At 36.6% G+C, this 13,306-nt stretch overlaps 1 protein-coding gene across 8 annotated transcripts in view; it reads left to right on the plus strand.

The window, feature by feature from the left end:
* ARHGEF12 (Rho guanine nucleotide exchange factor 12) overlaps positions 1–13,306 on the plus strand; it is a 157,578-nt gene that overhangs the window by 105,702 nt on the left and 38,570 nt on the right. For all 8 annotated transcript variants that reach the window (XM_053596116.1, XM_053596118.1, XM_053596121.1 and 5 more), the window contains 9 exons: positions 1,051–1,143; positions 3,593–3,703; positions 3,999–4,097; positions 8,916–8,958; positions 9,267–9,372; positions 9,821–9,958; positions 10,951–10,983; positions 11,286–11,400; positions 12,034–12,139. In XM_053596116.1, the coding sequence (XP_053452091.1) occupies positions 1,051–1,143; positions 3,593–3,703; positions 3,999–4,097; positions 8,916–8,958; positions 9,267–9,372; positions 9,821–9,958; positions 10,951–10,983; positions 11,286–11,400; positions 12,034–12,139 (844 nt within the window). The remainder of the gene's footprint in view (positions 1–1,050; positions 1,144–3,592; positions 3,704–3,998; positions 4,098–8,915; positions 8,959–9,266; positions 9,373–9,820; positions 9,959–10,950; positions 10,984–11,285; positions 11,401–12,033; positions 12,140–13,306) is intronic.

Genomic DNA, 13,306 nt, shown 5'->3' on the forward strand with positions numbered 1-13,306 from the left:
CAGTGCCATAGTTGAGAAACCCTGCATCATGCACTTACAAAGATGAATTAAAAATGAAAAAAATAGAGTTCAACAACTTTCGAGTGTGTATTGTTAATAGAAATTTTTGGTTAGTTCTTCTTAGGTGTATTAACCTTTCTGCTAACTTTGTCTTATCATTTCTGCCGTCACATTTTCCCTTTGTCTTACTGTCTTCATTTGCTTTTTGTGTCTGTGTGTGTATGTATGTGTGTCTGTGTGCGGGTGGGGGTGGGGAGAGAAAGAGAGAGAGACAGACTCATTCAGGCTAGAGTGCCATGGAATCAGCCTAGTTCATAGCAACCTCATGAGCTACGATGATGCCACTGTACTCAAGCCTGGGCAACAGAGTGAGAGTCTATTTAAAAAATAAAAAACAACCATGTTTCCATATTGTCAAATGTCCCTCATACTCCTGGGCTCAAGTGATCTTCCTCCCTCAGCCTCTCAAGTAGCTTGGTACTACAGGCATCCACCTCAATTCCTGGTTAATTTTTCTATTTTTAGTAGAAGACATCTCACTCTTGCTCAGGCTGGTCTCAAACTTCTGAGCTCAAGAGATCCTGCTTTCTTGGCCTCTCAAGAGTGCTAGGATTACAGAAATGAACCACTGTGCCTGGCCCACTTTTTAAAAATTTAAGTGTTTTGTTATAACTAGTTATGTAAGCCAACTTTAATTCTTTTTGTGACAAGGTCTAGGTATGTGTGAATTAATAAATACATATACAGAAAGTAATTAGAATCAGGTAACCAAGTGTGTAATAAATAGTGAAGGTATTTATTATTTCCAGGGGAAATGTTTTCTTTTCTTCTCAAAGAAACAATCATTATTGTTGAGATCATTTTCTGCTAAAGAGGTTCATGGCCTTAAAAATTTGAGAACCACTACTTTGAAACTAAAGTACTTCAAAGAAATTTTTTAAAAATACCACCAGTTAAGTGAACCATGTCTTTTTGATTATTTGGCTTTATTCTTTCTCTGAATTTGACCACCAGATAATCTTTTTGTTTCTTTTCTCTGAATGTTGCCAGGACACTCAATCACTCGTTGGAAGTCCTTCAACCCGTATAGCACCTCATATTATTGGAGCAGAGGATGATGATTTCGGTAGTGAGCATGAACAGGTAACGACATTTTTTTCAAAAAACAAAACAAAAAAGATTAATTTTCTGAGATGTCTTATTAGTTGCAAAAATGAACATTTTCTGGAGATTAAAATAACATTTGTAGGGATTTGATACTAAATCTTAGAGCCAAAGCCTCCTTGGTAAATTGTTTATTTTAATTTTGACCATTACAAATGACTTTGCTTTTAAAACCATAAATGGGCATTGATTTATAATTAAGTACCTCATTTCATTGAGGGTGGGAATGTTACTGAAAATGGGTTAAAAAAAATCAAATCCTCATTGTTGGTACAAGGGAATGTGATTGGCATGATTTTTGGCCTTTTTTCTTGTAATCTTGCTAAATTTTTGTATTTTGGAGCTTATAACTTATGTCTTGGATTTTCTCCTTAGACAAATGTGTTGTCTATAAAGAGATGATTTTTGTATCCTTACTTCCTATCTCTCTTTTATTTCTTGTTTTTGCCTTTATTGCATTGGCTAAGACTTCTAATATGAAGTTGAATCAGAGTACTGAGACATCCTTGCCTTATTTCTGATCTTCAGGAGAAAGATTCAGTCTTTCATCATTAAGTATGATGTTAATGACCCGCCTGGCAACATAGTAAGACCCGTCTCTACAAAATAGAAAAATATTAGGCAGGCGCATTGGCATACACCTGTAGTCCAGCTGCCTGGGAGACTGAGGTGGCAGGACTGCTTGAGTCCAGTGAGCTGTGATTATGTCACTGCATCCAGCCTGGGTGACAGAGCAGAACACTCTCTCTAAAAAGAAAAAAACAAAATGTGACATTAGCTATAGGCATTTTATAGATGTTCTTTATTAGGTTGAGGGTTTTAGATTAAGGAATATTCTAGTTTGCAAAGAGTTTTTATCATGACTAGATGCTGAATTGTTTTGAGTGATTGAGGTGATTATGGGTTTTTCTTTTTTTTCTTTTTCTTTTTTTTTTTTTAGGTCCAAACAAGCTTTATTTGTCAGAGGCAAGAGATTCTGGAGAACAGTGAGAGGAGCCTCTTAATTCTGTTCTGCCGCAGTTACAATTCTAATATACAACTTTTCTTTTTTTTGTGTTTTTTTTTTTTTTTGCCGGGGCTAGGCTCGAACCTGCCACCTCTGGCATATGGGACTGACGCCCTATTCCTTGAGCCACAGTCACCGCCCTTGGGTTTTTCTTAGTCTCTTAATGTGGCATATTACAACGTTGGCTATTAGAATGTTGAAGTAGACTCATATTCCAGAATGAACCCTAATTGGTCATGATGTATTATATGATGATGTAATACATGGTATCTGTTTTGTATATCGTTCAGTTTGATTTGCTCTTATTTTTCAGAGGACTTTCACATCTATGTTTATGAAGGGCATTAGTGTATAGTTTTTCTTATAATATCTTTGGTAATGTTGGCCTTTGGGTAGGAAGTGATCTTGTATTTTCTGGAAAACATTGTGTAGAATTGGCATTAATTTTTAGATTAACTTTCTTCTCTCATAGTTCTAAATGGGAAAAATCATATGGAAATTGTAATGCTAGTTTACTTGAAGTTTTAACTATTACTGTTTTTTTTTATTCTTACTGTATTTAGGGATATTACAAATATTCTAAGAGTTGTCTTAAAATCATACCACTATTTTTTACTACCGTTTCTGCAGTTAGCCCAAAAGAAAAGGAAAAACAGTTATTATTGGGCAAAAAGCCTTCCATTACATTTTTAGAAATGTTACTAACCTGTTTTTTATATACTGATTTGTGACAGCTAAGGTTCTTGATAATGATCTCCTAAATTTTCACTTTCCCACTTTCTTCTAACCTTTTAACCTTCTAACCTTCTAAACTACCCTGAGGGATGATTAATTTTCAGAAGGAGAGATTTCATAGCCTGTGTTGCCAGTAAAAAAAATTTTTTTTTTTTTTTTTTTTGCAGTTGTTTTTTTGGCCGGGGCTGGGTTTGAACCCGCCATCTCCGACATATGGGACCCGTGCCCTACTCCTTTGAGCCACAGGAGCCAACCTGCCAGTAAATTTTAATGAGGTTTTTTTTGTTGTTGTTTGTTTTTTTAAGACGGAATCTCACTTTGTCCCCCTCAGTAGCATGCTATGGTGTCACAGCTCACAGCAACTTCAAACTCTTGGACTTAAGGGATTCTCTTGCTTCAACCTCCCAAGTAGGTCAGACTACAGGCACCCACCACAATACCTGGCTATTTTTAGAGCCCTCTGGCCCAGGCTGGTCTTGAACTCGTAAGCTCAAGCAATCCACCTGCCTCGGCCTCCCAGAGTTCTAGGATTACAGGCTGAGCTACTGCGCCCAACCTTTAATGAGTTTTTAAAATTTGCATTTTTTTTTTTTTTAATAGGGAAAGCAAAGTGCAATTTGGATAGCTCTGTGTAATAGAGCATTTTGTATGTTGGAGTTACTGATGTATAATTATTCCTTCCTCTAGATCAATGGGCAGTGCAGCTGTTTTCAGAGCATTGAACTGCTAAAATCTCGCCCGGCTCACTTGGCTGTTTTCTTACACCATGTAGTTTCACAGTTTGACCCTGCAACCTTGGTAATATATTTTGAAGTTTAGCTGATTCATAGTTATTCTGTTGATTCATATATCATAGAACTTTTTCTATCTATAAGATGAGTGGATAAACTTCAAGTTTTGCAAGCATATAAGGATAGATATGAAAGATAATTAAAATGTTACTAATTTTTTTTTTAAAGTCTCGGTTACATGGTAATACCTACATTACTTTTGGTGACCAGCCTGTTGCAAACATTCCTACACAATGAGAATCTAGAAAATATCATTTTTCATGACTTCTCACTTTGTCTTTTCCATTCGTTCTCCACTACAGCTCTGTTACCTCTATTCAGACCTGTATAAACAGACCAATTCTAAGGAAACGCGTCGCATCTTCCTGGAGTTTCATCAATTCTTCTTGGATAGATCTGCAGTAAGTTGCCAAGTTAATATTATCTTTGCTTAAGTACATTTAATTATTAGTCTCTGTCTTCCAATCTTTTTCCCATGTTTTTAGATTTTATTGTGCTTTCTGATGTCTATATTAAATCTCAATTATTAGTTACTCCTTTTTAAAATTTTTTATTTTTTTGAGTTTTCACTGTTGCCCAGGCTAGATTGCAGTGGTGTCATCATAGCTCATTGCAACCTTGAACTCCTTGCCTTAAGTGATCCCCCTGCTTCAGCCTCCCAAGTAGCTGGGAATACAGGCATATGCCACCATGCCTGGCTAATTTTTCTGTTTTTAGTAGAGACAAGATCTTGTTCTTCCTCAGAGTGGTTTCAAACTTGAAGTCCAGCATGAGCTGCTATTGCTGGCCTAGTTACTGTTGACCGTGTTTTTTTTGTTTTTTGTTTTTTTTTTTGTCATTTCTAAATTAGTTTTAGGCATATGAATTCTCACACTGAGTTTTAGGGGTATGTATATGTGGGTTTTTACATGGGCATAATTAGAATGAAGGAATGAAAAGGGGAACACATATGACATGTATATTAAAACCCAACAGATAATAATTGAGGTCTAGGTGGGTCGTCTCTCGGAAGTGTGGGGGCACATGTTTAACTAAAAAGTGGTAGCAAAGATCTCATTCACATCTTAGTGATAACAGTGTTTTATTTTAGGAATAGAAGTGTTAATAAGGTTTTTGAGCTAGGAAACTTTATTATTAGTCTCGTTATGGGTAAACAGCAGCTAGCCCTTAACACATCTTATAGAATCAAGCTGCACATCCCTAGCCCTTTCAGATTTGCAGTTCTTAGATGACTGCATCATAGCTTCTATCTTCTAAAACCTCCATCACTTCCTTTCCTACCCTTTTCTCAACTGATAACGTTGATCTTACTGTTTCTGAGTAATTTAAAGTATATAGAAGAGAACTTCTGCTAGATACACACATAACCTACCTTCCTCATGCCACGTGCTTTACCCTTTCTTCCAATGCTATGGACAGATCGTCTTTTATCAGAGGCCAGGTAGGCCTTTGTTACCCAGGGTGTATTTCCTTGTATTTACTCAAAGACCTTACTCTAGCAATTATCCCTCCTTTTTCTTGAGGAACCAAGTTTTTCTTTTGTTTTCTACTGAGCCACTCACATTAGCATGCATACATTGTTATTTTCCCTATCTTAAAACAAACAAACAAACATTTTGACTCTACTCTCTCTAGCTTCTGTACCATCTTTTTTGTATTCTTTTACAAAGTTGCCAACATGCTTTGACAGTGAGGCCTTCCCAGACCAGTCTACTTAAAAATCTTACCCCCGTACTTCTGTTACTTCTTTAGGTTATTATGTTATTTTTGTTAGTAGAACTTACATGTTATTGATTTATTTGTTTATACAGTCGGCCCTCTATATCCATGGATTCCACCAACCATGGATCTAAATATTCAAGGAAAAGAATAAATAAAAAATACAAAAAATACCAATACAGTATAACAGATATTTACGTAGCATTTACATTGCATTAAATAAATAATCTAGAGATAAAGTATACAGGAGGATATGCATAGGTTATATGCAAATACTAAGCCATTTTATTTTATTTATTTATTTTTTCTTTTCAAAAAAGTTTATTTATATGTATAAATAACATTTACAAAGGCATATCCATTTTAATTTTTTACAGAGTATGACTTAACATCATGTTTTTTTAATTTATTATGTCTGTTTATAATGTGATGATAATATCCTCTCTTGTTGGGAGAACACAGTACATGTTTGGAACTTAGCTAAGTGCTTGAGAAACTTTATCTCATTACATTCTCCTAACAACTATGTGAAGAAGAACATCGTTATCTTAACTGTAGTGCAAGACCACCTCTCTGCCTTTTACTTCACATATTCTTAAGCCTTGAAGGCACATCCATCACTGAAACCAGTGATGTGCAATTGCTGAATGGGATCTAGGGCGTGGAAATAAGTTACCAGTAAATGTCATGACATTGACTGCTGTAAGGTCCTTTGTATCATCTTAGGGATCTTCAGCTTTGTCTTCTATGAGCTGTTTGGTAAGAAGTCCTCTTAGAAGGTCTTGCATGGATGTGTTTCATACTTTTCATTTGGAATATAGATATACTTTACACATATGCCTAGTTTTGATGCTTAATTAAAAAATAAGAGACAGTAGGGAGAGTCATATTCCGTATGTTATTTCTATGGCCTCTGATGAGTTCCCCACCTTTCTTGGATCTTAGCAGTGCCTCTTAGGAATATGCCAATTAAGAGAAATGGATGGTAAGGGGCATGGGTGGCAGTCACCTAAAATGTACAAGTTTTATGATTCTAACATCATAATCAAGCAGACCAAGGGGAAGGGATCTCATTGCAGAGTTAGATTTAGGAAGATGAATGGGGGCGGTTCCTATGGCTCAGTGGGTAGGGCGCCGGCCCCATATACCGAGGGTGGCGGGTTTAAACTTAGCCCCAGCCAAACTGCAACAAAAAAAATAGCCAGGCGTTGTGGTGGGTGCCTGTAGTCCCAGCTACTTGGGAGGCTGAGGCAAGAGAATCGCCCAAGCCCAAGAGTTGGAGGTTGCTATAAGCTGTGACGCCATGGCACTACCAAGGGTAATAAAGTGAGACTCTGTCTCTAAAAAAAAAAAAGGTAAGATTAATGGATCCAGGCTGATGGACTCATTAATATCAATAGTGCTCTTCCCTGTTTTGGAATTTCATACATTCCTGGACCTCCTTTGAGAACTAGTCAAGAACCTTATGCTCATTATTTCTGTATTACTGGATCCAAGTGCAATGAACTTGGAGAGGGTTCAAGGTTGTTTTTTAGATAGTCTACCCTTTTTATTCTTTTCCATTGTTCTTTTTTCATTCTTGATGTTTTAGAGTTTCTTCCTTTTATTATTTTCATCGTAGTTTTAAAACTTCGTTAAGCCATTCTTGTAAGGTATATCTGATGGTGTCAAATTCTTAGTTTTCCTTTAACTGAAAGCATCTTGATTTCACCTTCATTTCTGTGGGATAGTCTCTCAAGGTACAGAATTCTTGGTTGTATTTTATTTATTTTTGAAACAAGAGTCTTAAGCTGTTGCCCTGGGTAGAGTGCTGTGGCGTCACAGCTCATAGCAACCTCAAAACTCTTGGGCTTAAGCGATTCTTTTGCCTCAGCCTCCCAAGTAGCTGGGACGAGAGGTGGCCGCCATGAGAGGTGGCCGCCATGATGCTTGGCTATTTTGTTGTTGTTGTTGCAGTTGTCATTGTTGTTTTAGCGGGCCCGGGCCAGTTTCAAACCCATCAGCCTCGGTGTATGTGGCTGGTGCCCTACTCACTGAGCTACAGGCGCCTTCCGCTAAGCTGTTTTATATGAGGGAATTGAGCGTGCACTGATTTTGTAGCCTGTGGATACCAAGGGATGACTGTATTTCTACTCTCCTACTCTAAATACAAAATCCAATTGGACAGATATTTTTGTTTGTTCACTGCTATGCCCCAATATGGAACAGTTCTTGGCACGTAGTGGTCACTCAAATATTTGTTAAATGAATTAGAGTTCTGATTACTCTGTCATTGTTTAAAATATTATACTTTGTTTTTATTAAAATAATTTCATGAAGAAATGACAATATATTTAAGTATGTTTGAATTTTAGATTTCTTAAGGGAACTCTGAATTAAGTCAGATTTGATACTTATGCTTTTATATATTGACATTAAAGTATAAGAAGAATCATGATCTATTAATTATATAATTGATTAAAAATATAATGAATTATATTTTATGCTACAGTTCATGTTTGTTTCATATAAATATCTATATACACAAATAAGCTTTTATATACTTTCTTGCACTTTGGCTAGAAATGCTTTTAAGAAAATTGATTTGAGCTACTGTTTGGCAACTTCAGTTAAAGCTTTGAAATCCTCTTTGCTGTTCAGCAGTGACTTACTTTCAAATTTAAAACTTTAGATCTTATAGGAGTCCTTAAATTTTGGAATTAAAAAAATATGACTTAAATAGGTATACAATACAAACTAAGCATGAAGTGGTTCAGATATTTTCTCTAAACGCAAAATAATATAATGTTTTCCCCAAATTGATGAGGGAGAAGTAGCAATCTGGTAATTATTAAATAATTATTCTTGAGAAAATTTAGCTAGGAAGAAATAAATTCTAAGACAATCATTGGTTAGTTCAGTGGTGAGAACTATAGATGGTTACTAGAGTTAAGACTCAAAAACTCAACATTGACATCTAATACTTTTATCACTGGGAGTGTACCTGTTGTGAGGATTCTTTAAAAACTTTACATAATAAATGACTGGGAATATCGTGGTCTGCATTTTAAATACAGGGAGTAAAAATCATGGTTTTATGTGAGGATCCCAAATCTAGGAAATAAAAATTATGGTTGTGGTTATTCGTCTGAGTGAATTTTTCATGTAGTTGTATGCGCATGGTTTAGGTTTTACCTATATTAACTTAAATGATTCGTAACTGATTATGTTAACCAAAGATTCTAGAAAGCCAAAATCAATAAGTGTGACATAGAAGCATTAAGTAATCCGGTGAAATGACAGTAGATGTTTCCTTTCTAGCCTGATTCTTGAGAAAAGGGCTGATTTTTAAGTTTAAGTGATAGAACATTCCAGAGCTGTGGAATTTGAATGAGTAAATTGAGGTTGTAGGTAAATATGCTTGTAAGAATAGGCATCCAAATTGTATCCTTTTACTTTACTTATATATATCTTGAAACACCTTTGGAGCTGTTTCAACTTTTGTTTGCATTTTGTTTTAGCACCTGAAAGTTTCTGTTCCTGAGGAAATATCTGTGGATCTAGGTAAGTTTGAAGCACCAATATCCTGGACAATTATATCTCTATAGATATATAGCCCAGGTCATTTTGAAAGGTTTTATATGTCACCTGGTGACTAGTTGATCACCTTAATTGCAGCAGGAGAGCCTGTAGTACATTTACAAGTAAATGAAATCTGAAGTTTGAGATGAAATACATGAAATGTACTAAAGTACTTCTCTTTGGCATTCTCCAGCTTAAATTTGTGCCAAATAGCATTGGTATGTTGCCAGTTACATATTCCACAGAACGTACTTTTACATCAAACAATTCCTTTACTTTTCTTTATGTAGAAAAAAGACGACCTGAACTTATTCCTGAGGATCTACATCGTCACTATATCCAAACTATGCAAGAAAGAGTTCACCCAGAAGTTCAGAGGCACTTGGAAGATTTTCGGTGAGCTTAGTGGTAGATAAAACTTAATACAGTCATCCTGAATTAATTTGGGTTAGATAGGAAAAAGTTACACATTAAATACTTTGTTTAGCACTAGAGAATCCATATAGTCTTGTAACTATTATGAAAACATAATGAACATCTAGAATCAAAGGGTTAGAGTAGAACTGAGAGTCCATAGTCTCCATTCTGTATATTTTCAGGATCTGAGCTCAGTACTGTGTCTATACTAAGTGTATTCCTTGTTTGTATTCTTTGCGTGATTGCTTCTAGAATTGTTTCCTCTGGTGTCCCAGGTGACATGAACATATATGAAGAAAACTGTGACACTTTGCCTGTTCCTAGAAACTTAACAGCTATGGAGACTTGGATGAAATATCTCCAGAAAGAGGTAGTTTTCTTTATTTCTTTGTAAATTCAGGAAATTTCTTCTATTCATTCTCATTAGGCAGAAACGTAGTATGGGACTGACCTTGGCTGAAAGCGAGCTGACTAAACTTGATGCAGAACGAGACAAGGACCGGGTCACTTTGGAGAAGGAGCGTGCATGTGCAGAACAGATTGTTGCCAAAATTGAAGAAGTATTGTAAGTAGTAAAAGTATATATGCAAATGCATTCTCTATTGATGTGCTAATTATGCTTGAAGTACTTTTTGTAAAATTTGGTTTCTTTTTTTTTTGAGACAGAGTTTCACTTTGTTGTCCTCTGTAGAGTGTTATGGCGTTACAGCTCACAGCAATCTCAAAATTTTGGGCTTAAGCAGTTCTCTTGCCTCACCCTCCCAAATAGCTGGGACTACTGGCGCCTGCCACAGTGCCTGGCTATTTTTTTGTAATAGTTGTCATTGTTGTTTAGCAGGCTCAAGCTGGGTTCAAACCTGCCAGCCCCTGTGTATGCGACGGGCGCAAAGCCTGAAGTACTCTTTGCACAAATTTAGAAAGGGCTATTCATTTTGTCATAGTGCATGAGAAACTGGAATTTTTTTCTGATACTGTAGTTAAAGTTCTTTTTTTTTCTGGATTTTTTTTTTTTTTTTTTTTTTGAGATAGAGCCTTAAGCTGTTGCCTTGGGTAGAGTGCTGTGGCATCACAGCTCACAACAACCTCGAACTCGTGGGCTCAAGCGATTCTTCTGTCTCCACCTTCCAAGTAGCTGGGACTACAGGTGCCCGCCACAATGCCTGGCTATTTTTTGGTTGCAGCCGTCATTGTTGATTGGCGGGCCCGGGCTGGATTTGAACCTGCCAGCTCAGCCGCTTGAGCCACAGGCGCCAAGCCTTTTCTGTACATTGTTAAATGGTTACTGTAAAATTTCTAATCAGTGATCAAAAACAGTTTGAATACTTTCATTAGTTTCAGTTCATAGACCTTGGAAATATTTCTTGCTCTAAAATATGTACTGTGGATGACATGAGGGTGAAAAGGGGATTAGGGTTCTTTTGATGTATGATTTTAGGTGACAGATACTTAGGGTAGGACCCACAGTGCTTGGCTCTGTTCTGTTATTTCAGGTGTCGAGTTTAATAGCCACTCTTTATTAAACTTACATATTTCCTTTTTAAACTTCTTATTTTTTAGGATGACAGCTCAGGCTGTAGAAGAAGATAAAAGGTAACACAACTGTTTTTTTCCTAGAATTTTAAGAAAAAAAGTTTTCTTCTTTTATGCCTGATAATGTCTTTCTTTTAACTTACAAAATATAGATGGTGGTCTCCCTCTGGTGGCCTCTATTTTATCTGAGTAGCAGTCTAGTGTCATCTTTAGTAGAATCCTTTTCTGTGTGAAATGAATAGATAGTTCTTTATTTTTTACTTCAGTTTAAGAATGTTAGCATCTCGGAAATCATTTGATGTCTTTATTGCACCAATCCTTCTTCTCAGAAGTCTTATTTCACTTAGCCCTTTCTCCTCCAGTTCCACCACGCAGTATGTTATTCTCATGTACATGAAGCATTTGGGAGTAAAAGTGAAAGAACCTCGAAATTTGGAGCACAAGCGAGGTCGGATTGGATTTCTTCCAAAAATCAAGGTGAGATTAAAATAATTAGTCAGGCTTTAGTGCTTCTTTACATTTGATTGTGGTATTTTCCATCTTCTTAATATTAATTGATCAGCAAATTAGTGCTAGATATACTAACATGTATAAGATACTGTTTCTGTTTTCAAGAAACTCAAAATCCAGTCAGAAATCTAGACATAGAAGTTATTATTAGTTCAAGAAGTGCCTTATACTCTCCTTTTATGGTGCCTGTCACTTTGTGATTGTTTTGTGTTTTTAATGTTTGTTCAATTGTGAAGCTCTAAAAGGTCAAGGACCTCTATTATAATTGTATTCCCAGCTTTTACCATAGTGCTTTCACACCTTATGAGCATAATAAATATTTGTTGAGTAGATGAATGAATTATTTAGACTAAGCTCCTGCTAAATGTGTTATAAAATTACCCTTTTTAAAGAAATTGTCAGTTCTAAAGGGTCTGAAAAGATGTGTTGAATTTGAAATGTACACTCATTAGTATCTAATGAGGGCTGTGTATATGTGCTTTTATTTACATTTGATCAGTTTCTTTCCACTAACAATTAGAATCTCACTTCTGTGTTTGAAGACAGAAAAAGAAATGTACTATGTTATGTATCTTTTATCTCTTTGTACCTTAAATCTAGCAAAGTATGAAAAAAGATAGAGAGGGTGAAGAAAAAGGGAAGCGAAGAGGATTCCCTAGCATCCTGGGACCGCCACGGAGACCAAGCCGTCATGACAACAGTGCAAGTATGTTAAGTTTGAAATGTTGCGTTTCCACCATTCCATGTCATTTTACATTAGAGGCTTATTTTACTAGAGTGAATTGCTGGAGAAAGGGGTTTTTGAGATGAGTTTTGTTGAATTTCCAATGTGCCTTGTTTCCATTCATTATCACTTCTGAACTAAGTACCTCTCACATTTCTATGTAATTGTCATAAACATCTTTAATCGCAATAGAGTATTGGGTGTCTATAATGTAGTTTATTTACCTATTCTGATTTTGTTTGCATTTAAGTCATGTTTGTGAAATTAAAAGAAAAAAAGCATGCGCAGATCTCTCCACCACACTTTGTTTGATCTCTATACATACATTGCTCTCTGAATACTTGGACCATTTCTCCACCCTCTTCATTGTGCTTTATATCCTGATTTCCCTCTTCTCTACCCACCACTCCCCTGGCCTAATGGAAAGAGATGAGCCCATTACAGAGGGCTGCAGGAGAAATAGAGATAGTGGCCCTGTGGGGAGGGTAGCCAAGTTGAAAGGGCATTCTCATCTTGAGCAATACCACATGTGAAAATATTGGCATGGTGCAGTTGGGAATAGAGTTGTGATATAGTGGTGCTGAGTGTCCCACACAAGGAGGAATTCTTACTCAAATGCCAGTACATTCAGAAGGTGAAAGAAGTTTTCAGAAGGGAGACTGAAGAGATTGAGAATTTCATAGATGCTGACCATGACTTCCAAGGGATATGAAAGAAGAATGTTAGATTAGGAGTATACAAGGCTTTGTGAGGATTACAGTGGTATGGAGGTGAGACCTGAATGAGAGCCTTTAGCTCTCATGACTAGTGTGAACAAGGGTAATAAACAGGATGGGGATTTGCCTGGGCATTTTCTGAGGCGTATTATGCTAATGAAGCTGTCTTAGAGGAGCATTGAGGTGAGGACTTGCTAAGAGCTCACAAAGATAAAGAAAAGGCTTCATCTTCATCCTTGTAAATGAACGGAGCTCCGTGTGCATCTTTCTGTCTCAGTGTGCCTTCTGCCCTGTCCACCATCGCTCTCCTCATCTCTTTTTCTCATGGCCCTTCTTTTTGCTCTCCCTCTTTGTTCTCACCCTTGTCTTCGGCCGTCTTTTCTTTCGTTTCTCTCCCTCCCTCCTCCGTCCTCCCTCTAGCGCTGCCCCCCTG

This window comes from Nycticebus coucang, chromosome 6 (assembly GCF_027406575.1).
Source record: "Nycticebus coucang isolate mNycCou1 chromosome 6, mNycCou1.pri, whole genome shotgun sequence".
Lineage (NCBI taxonomy): Eukaryota > Metazoa > Chordata > Mammalia > Primates > Lorisidae > Nycticebus > Nycticebus coucang.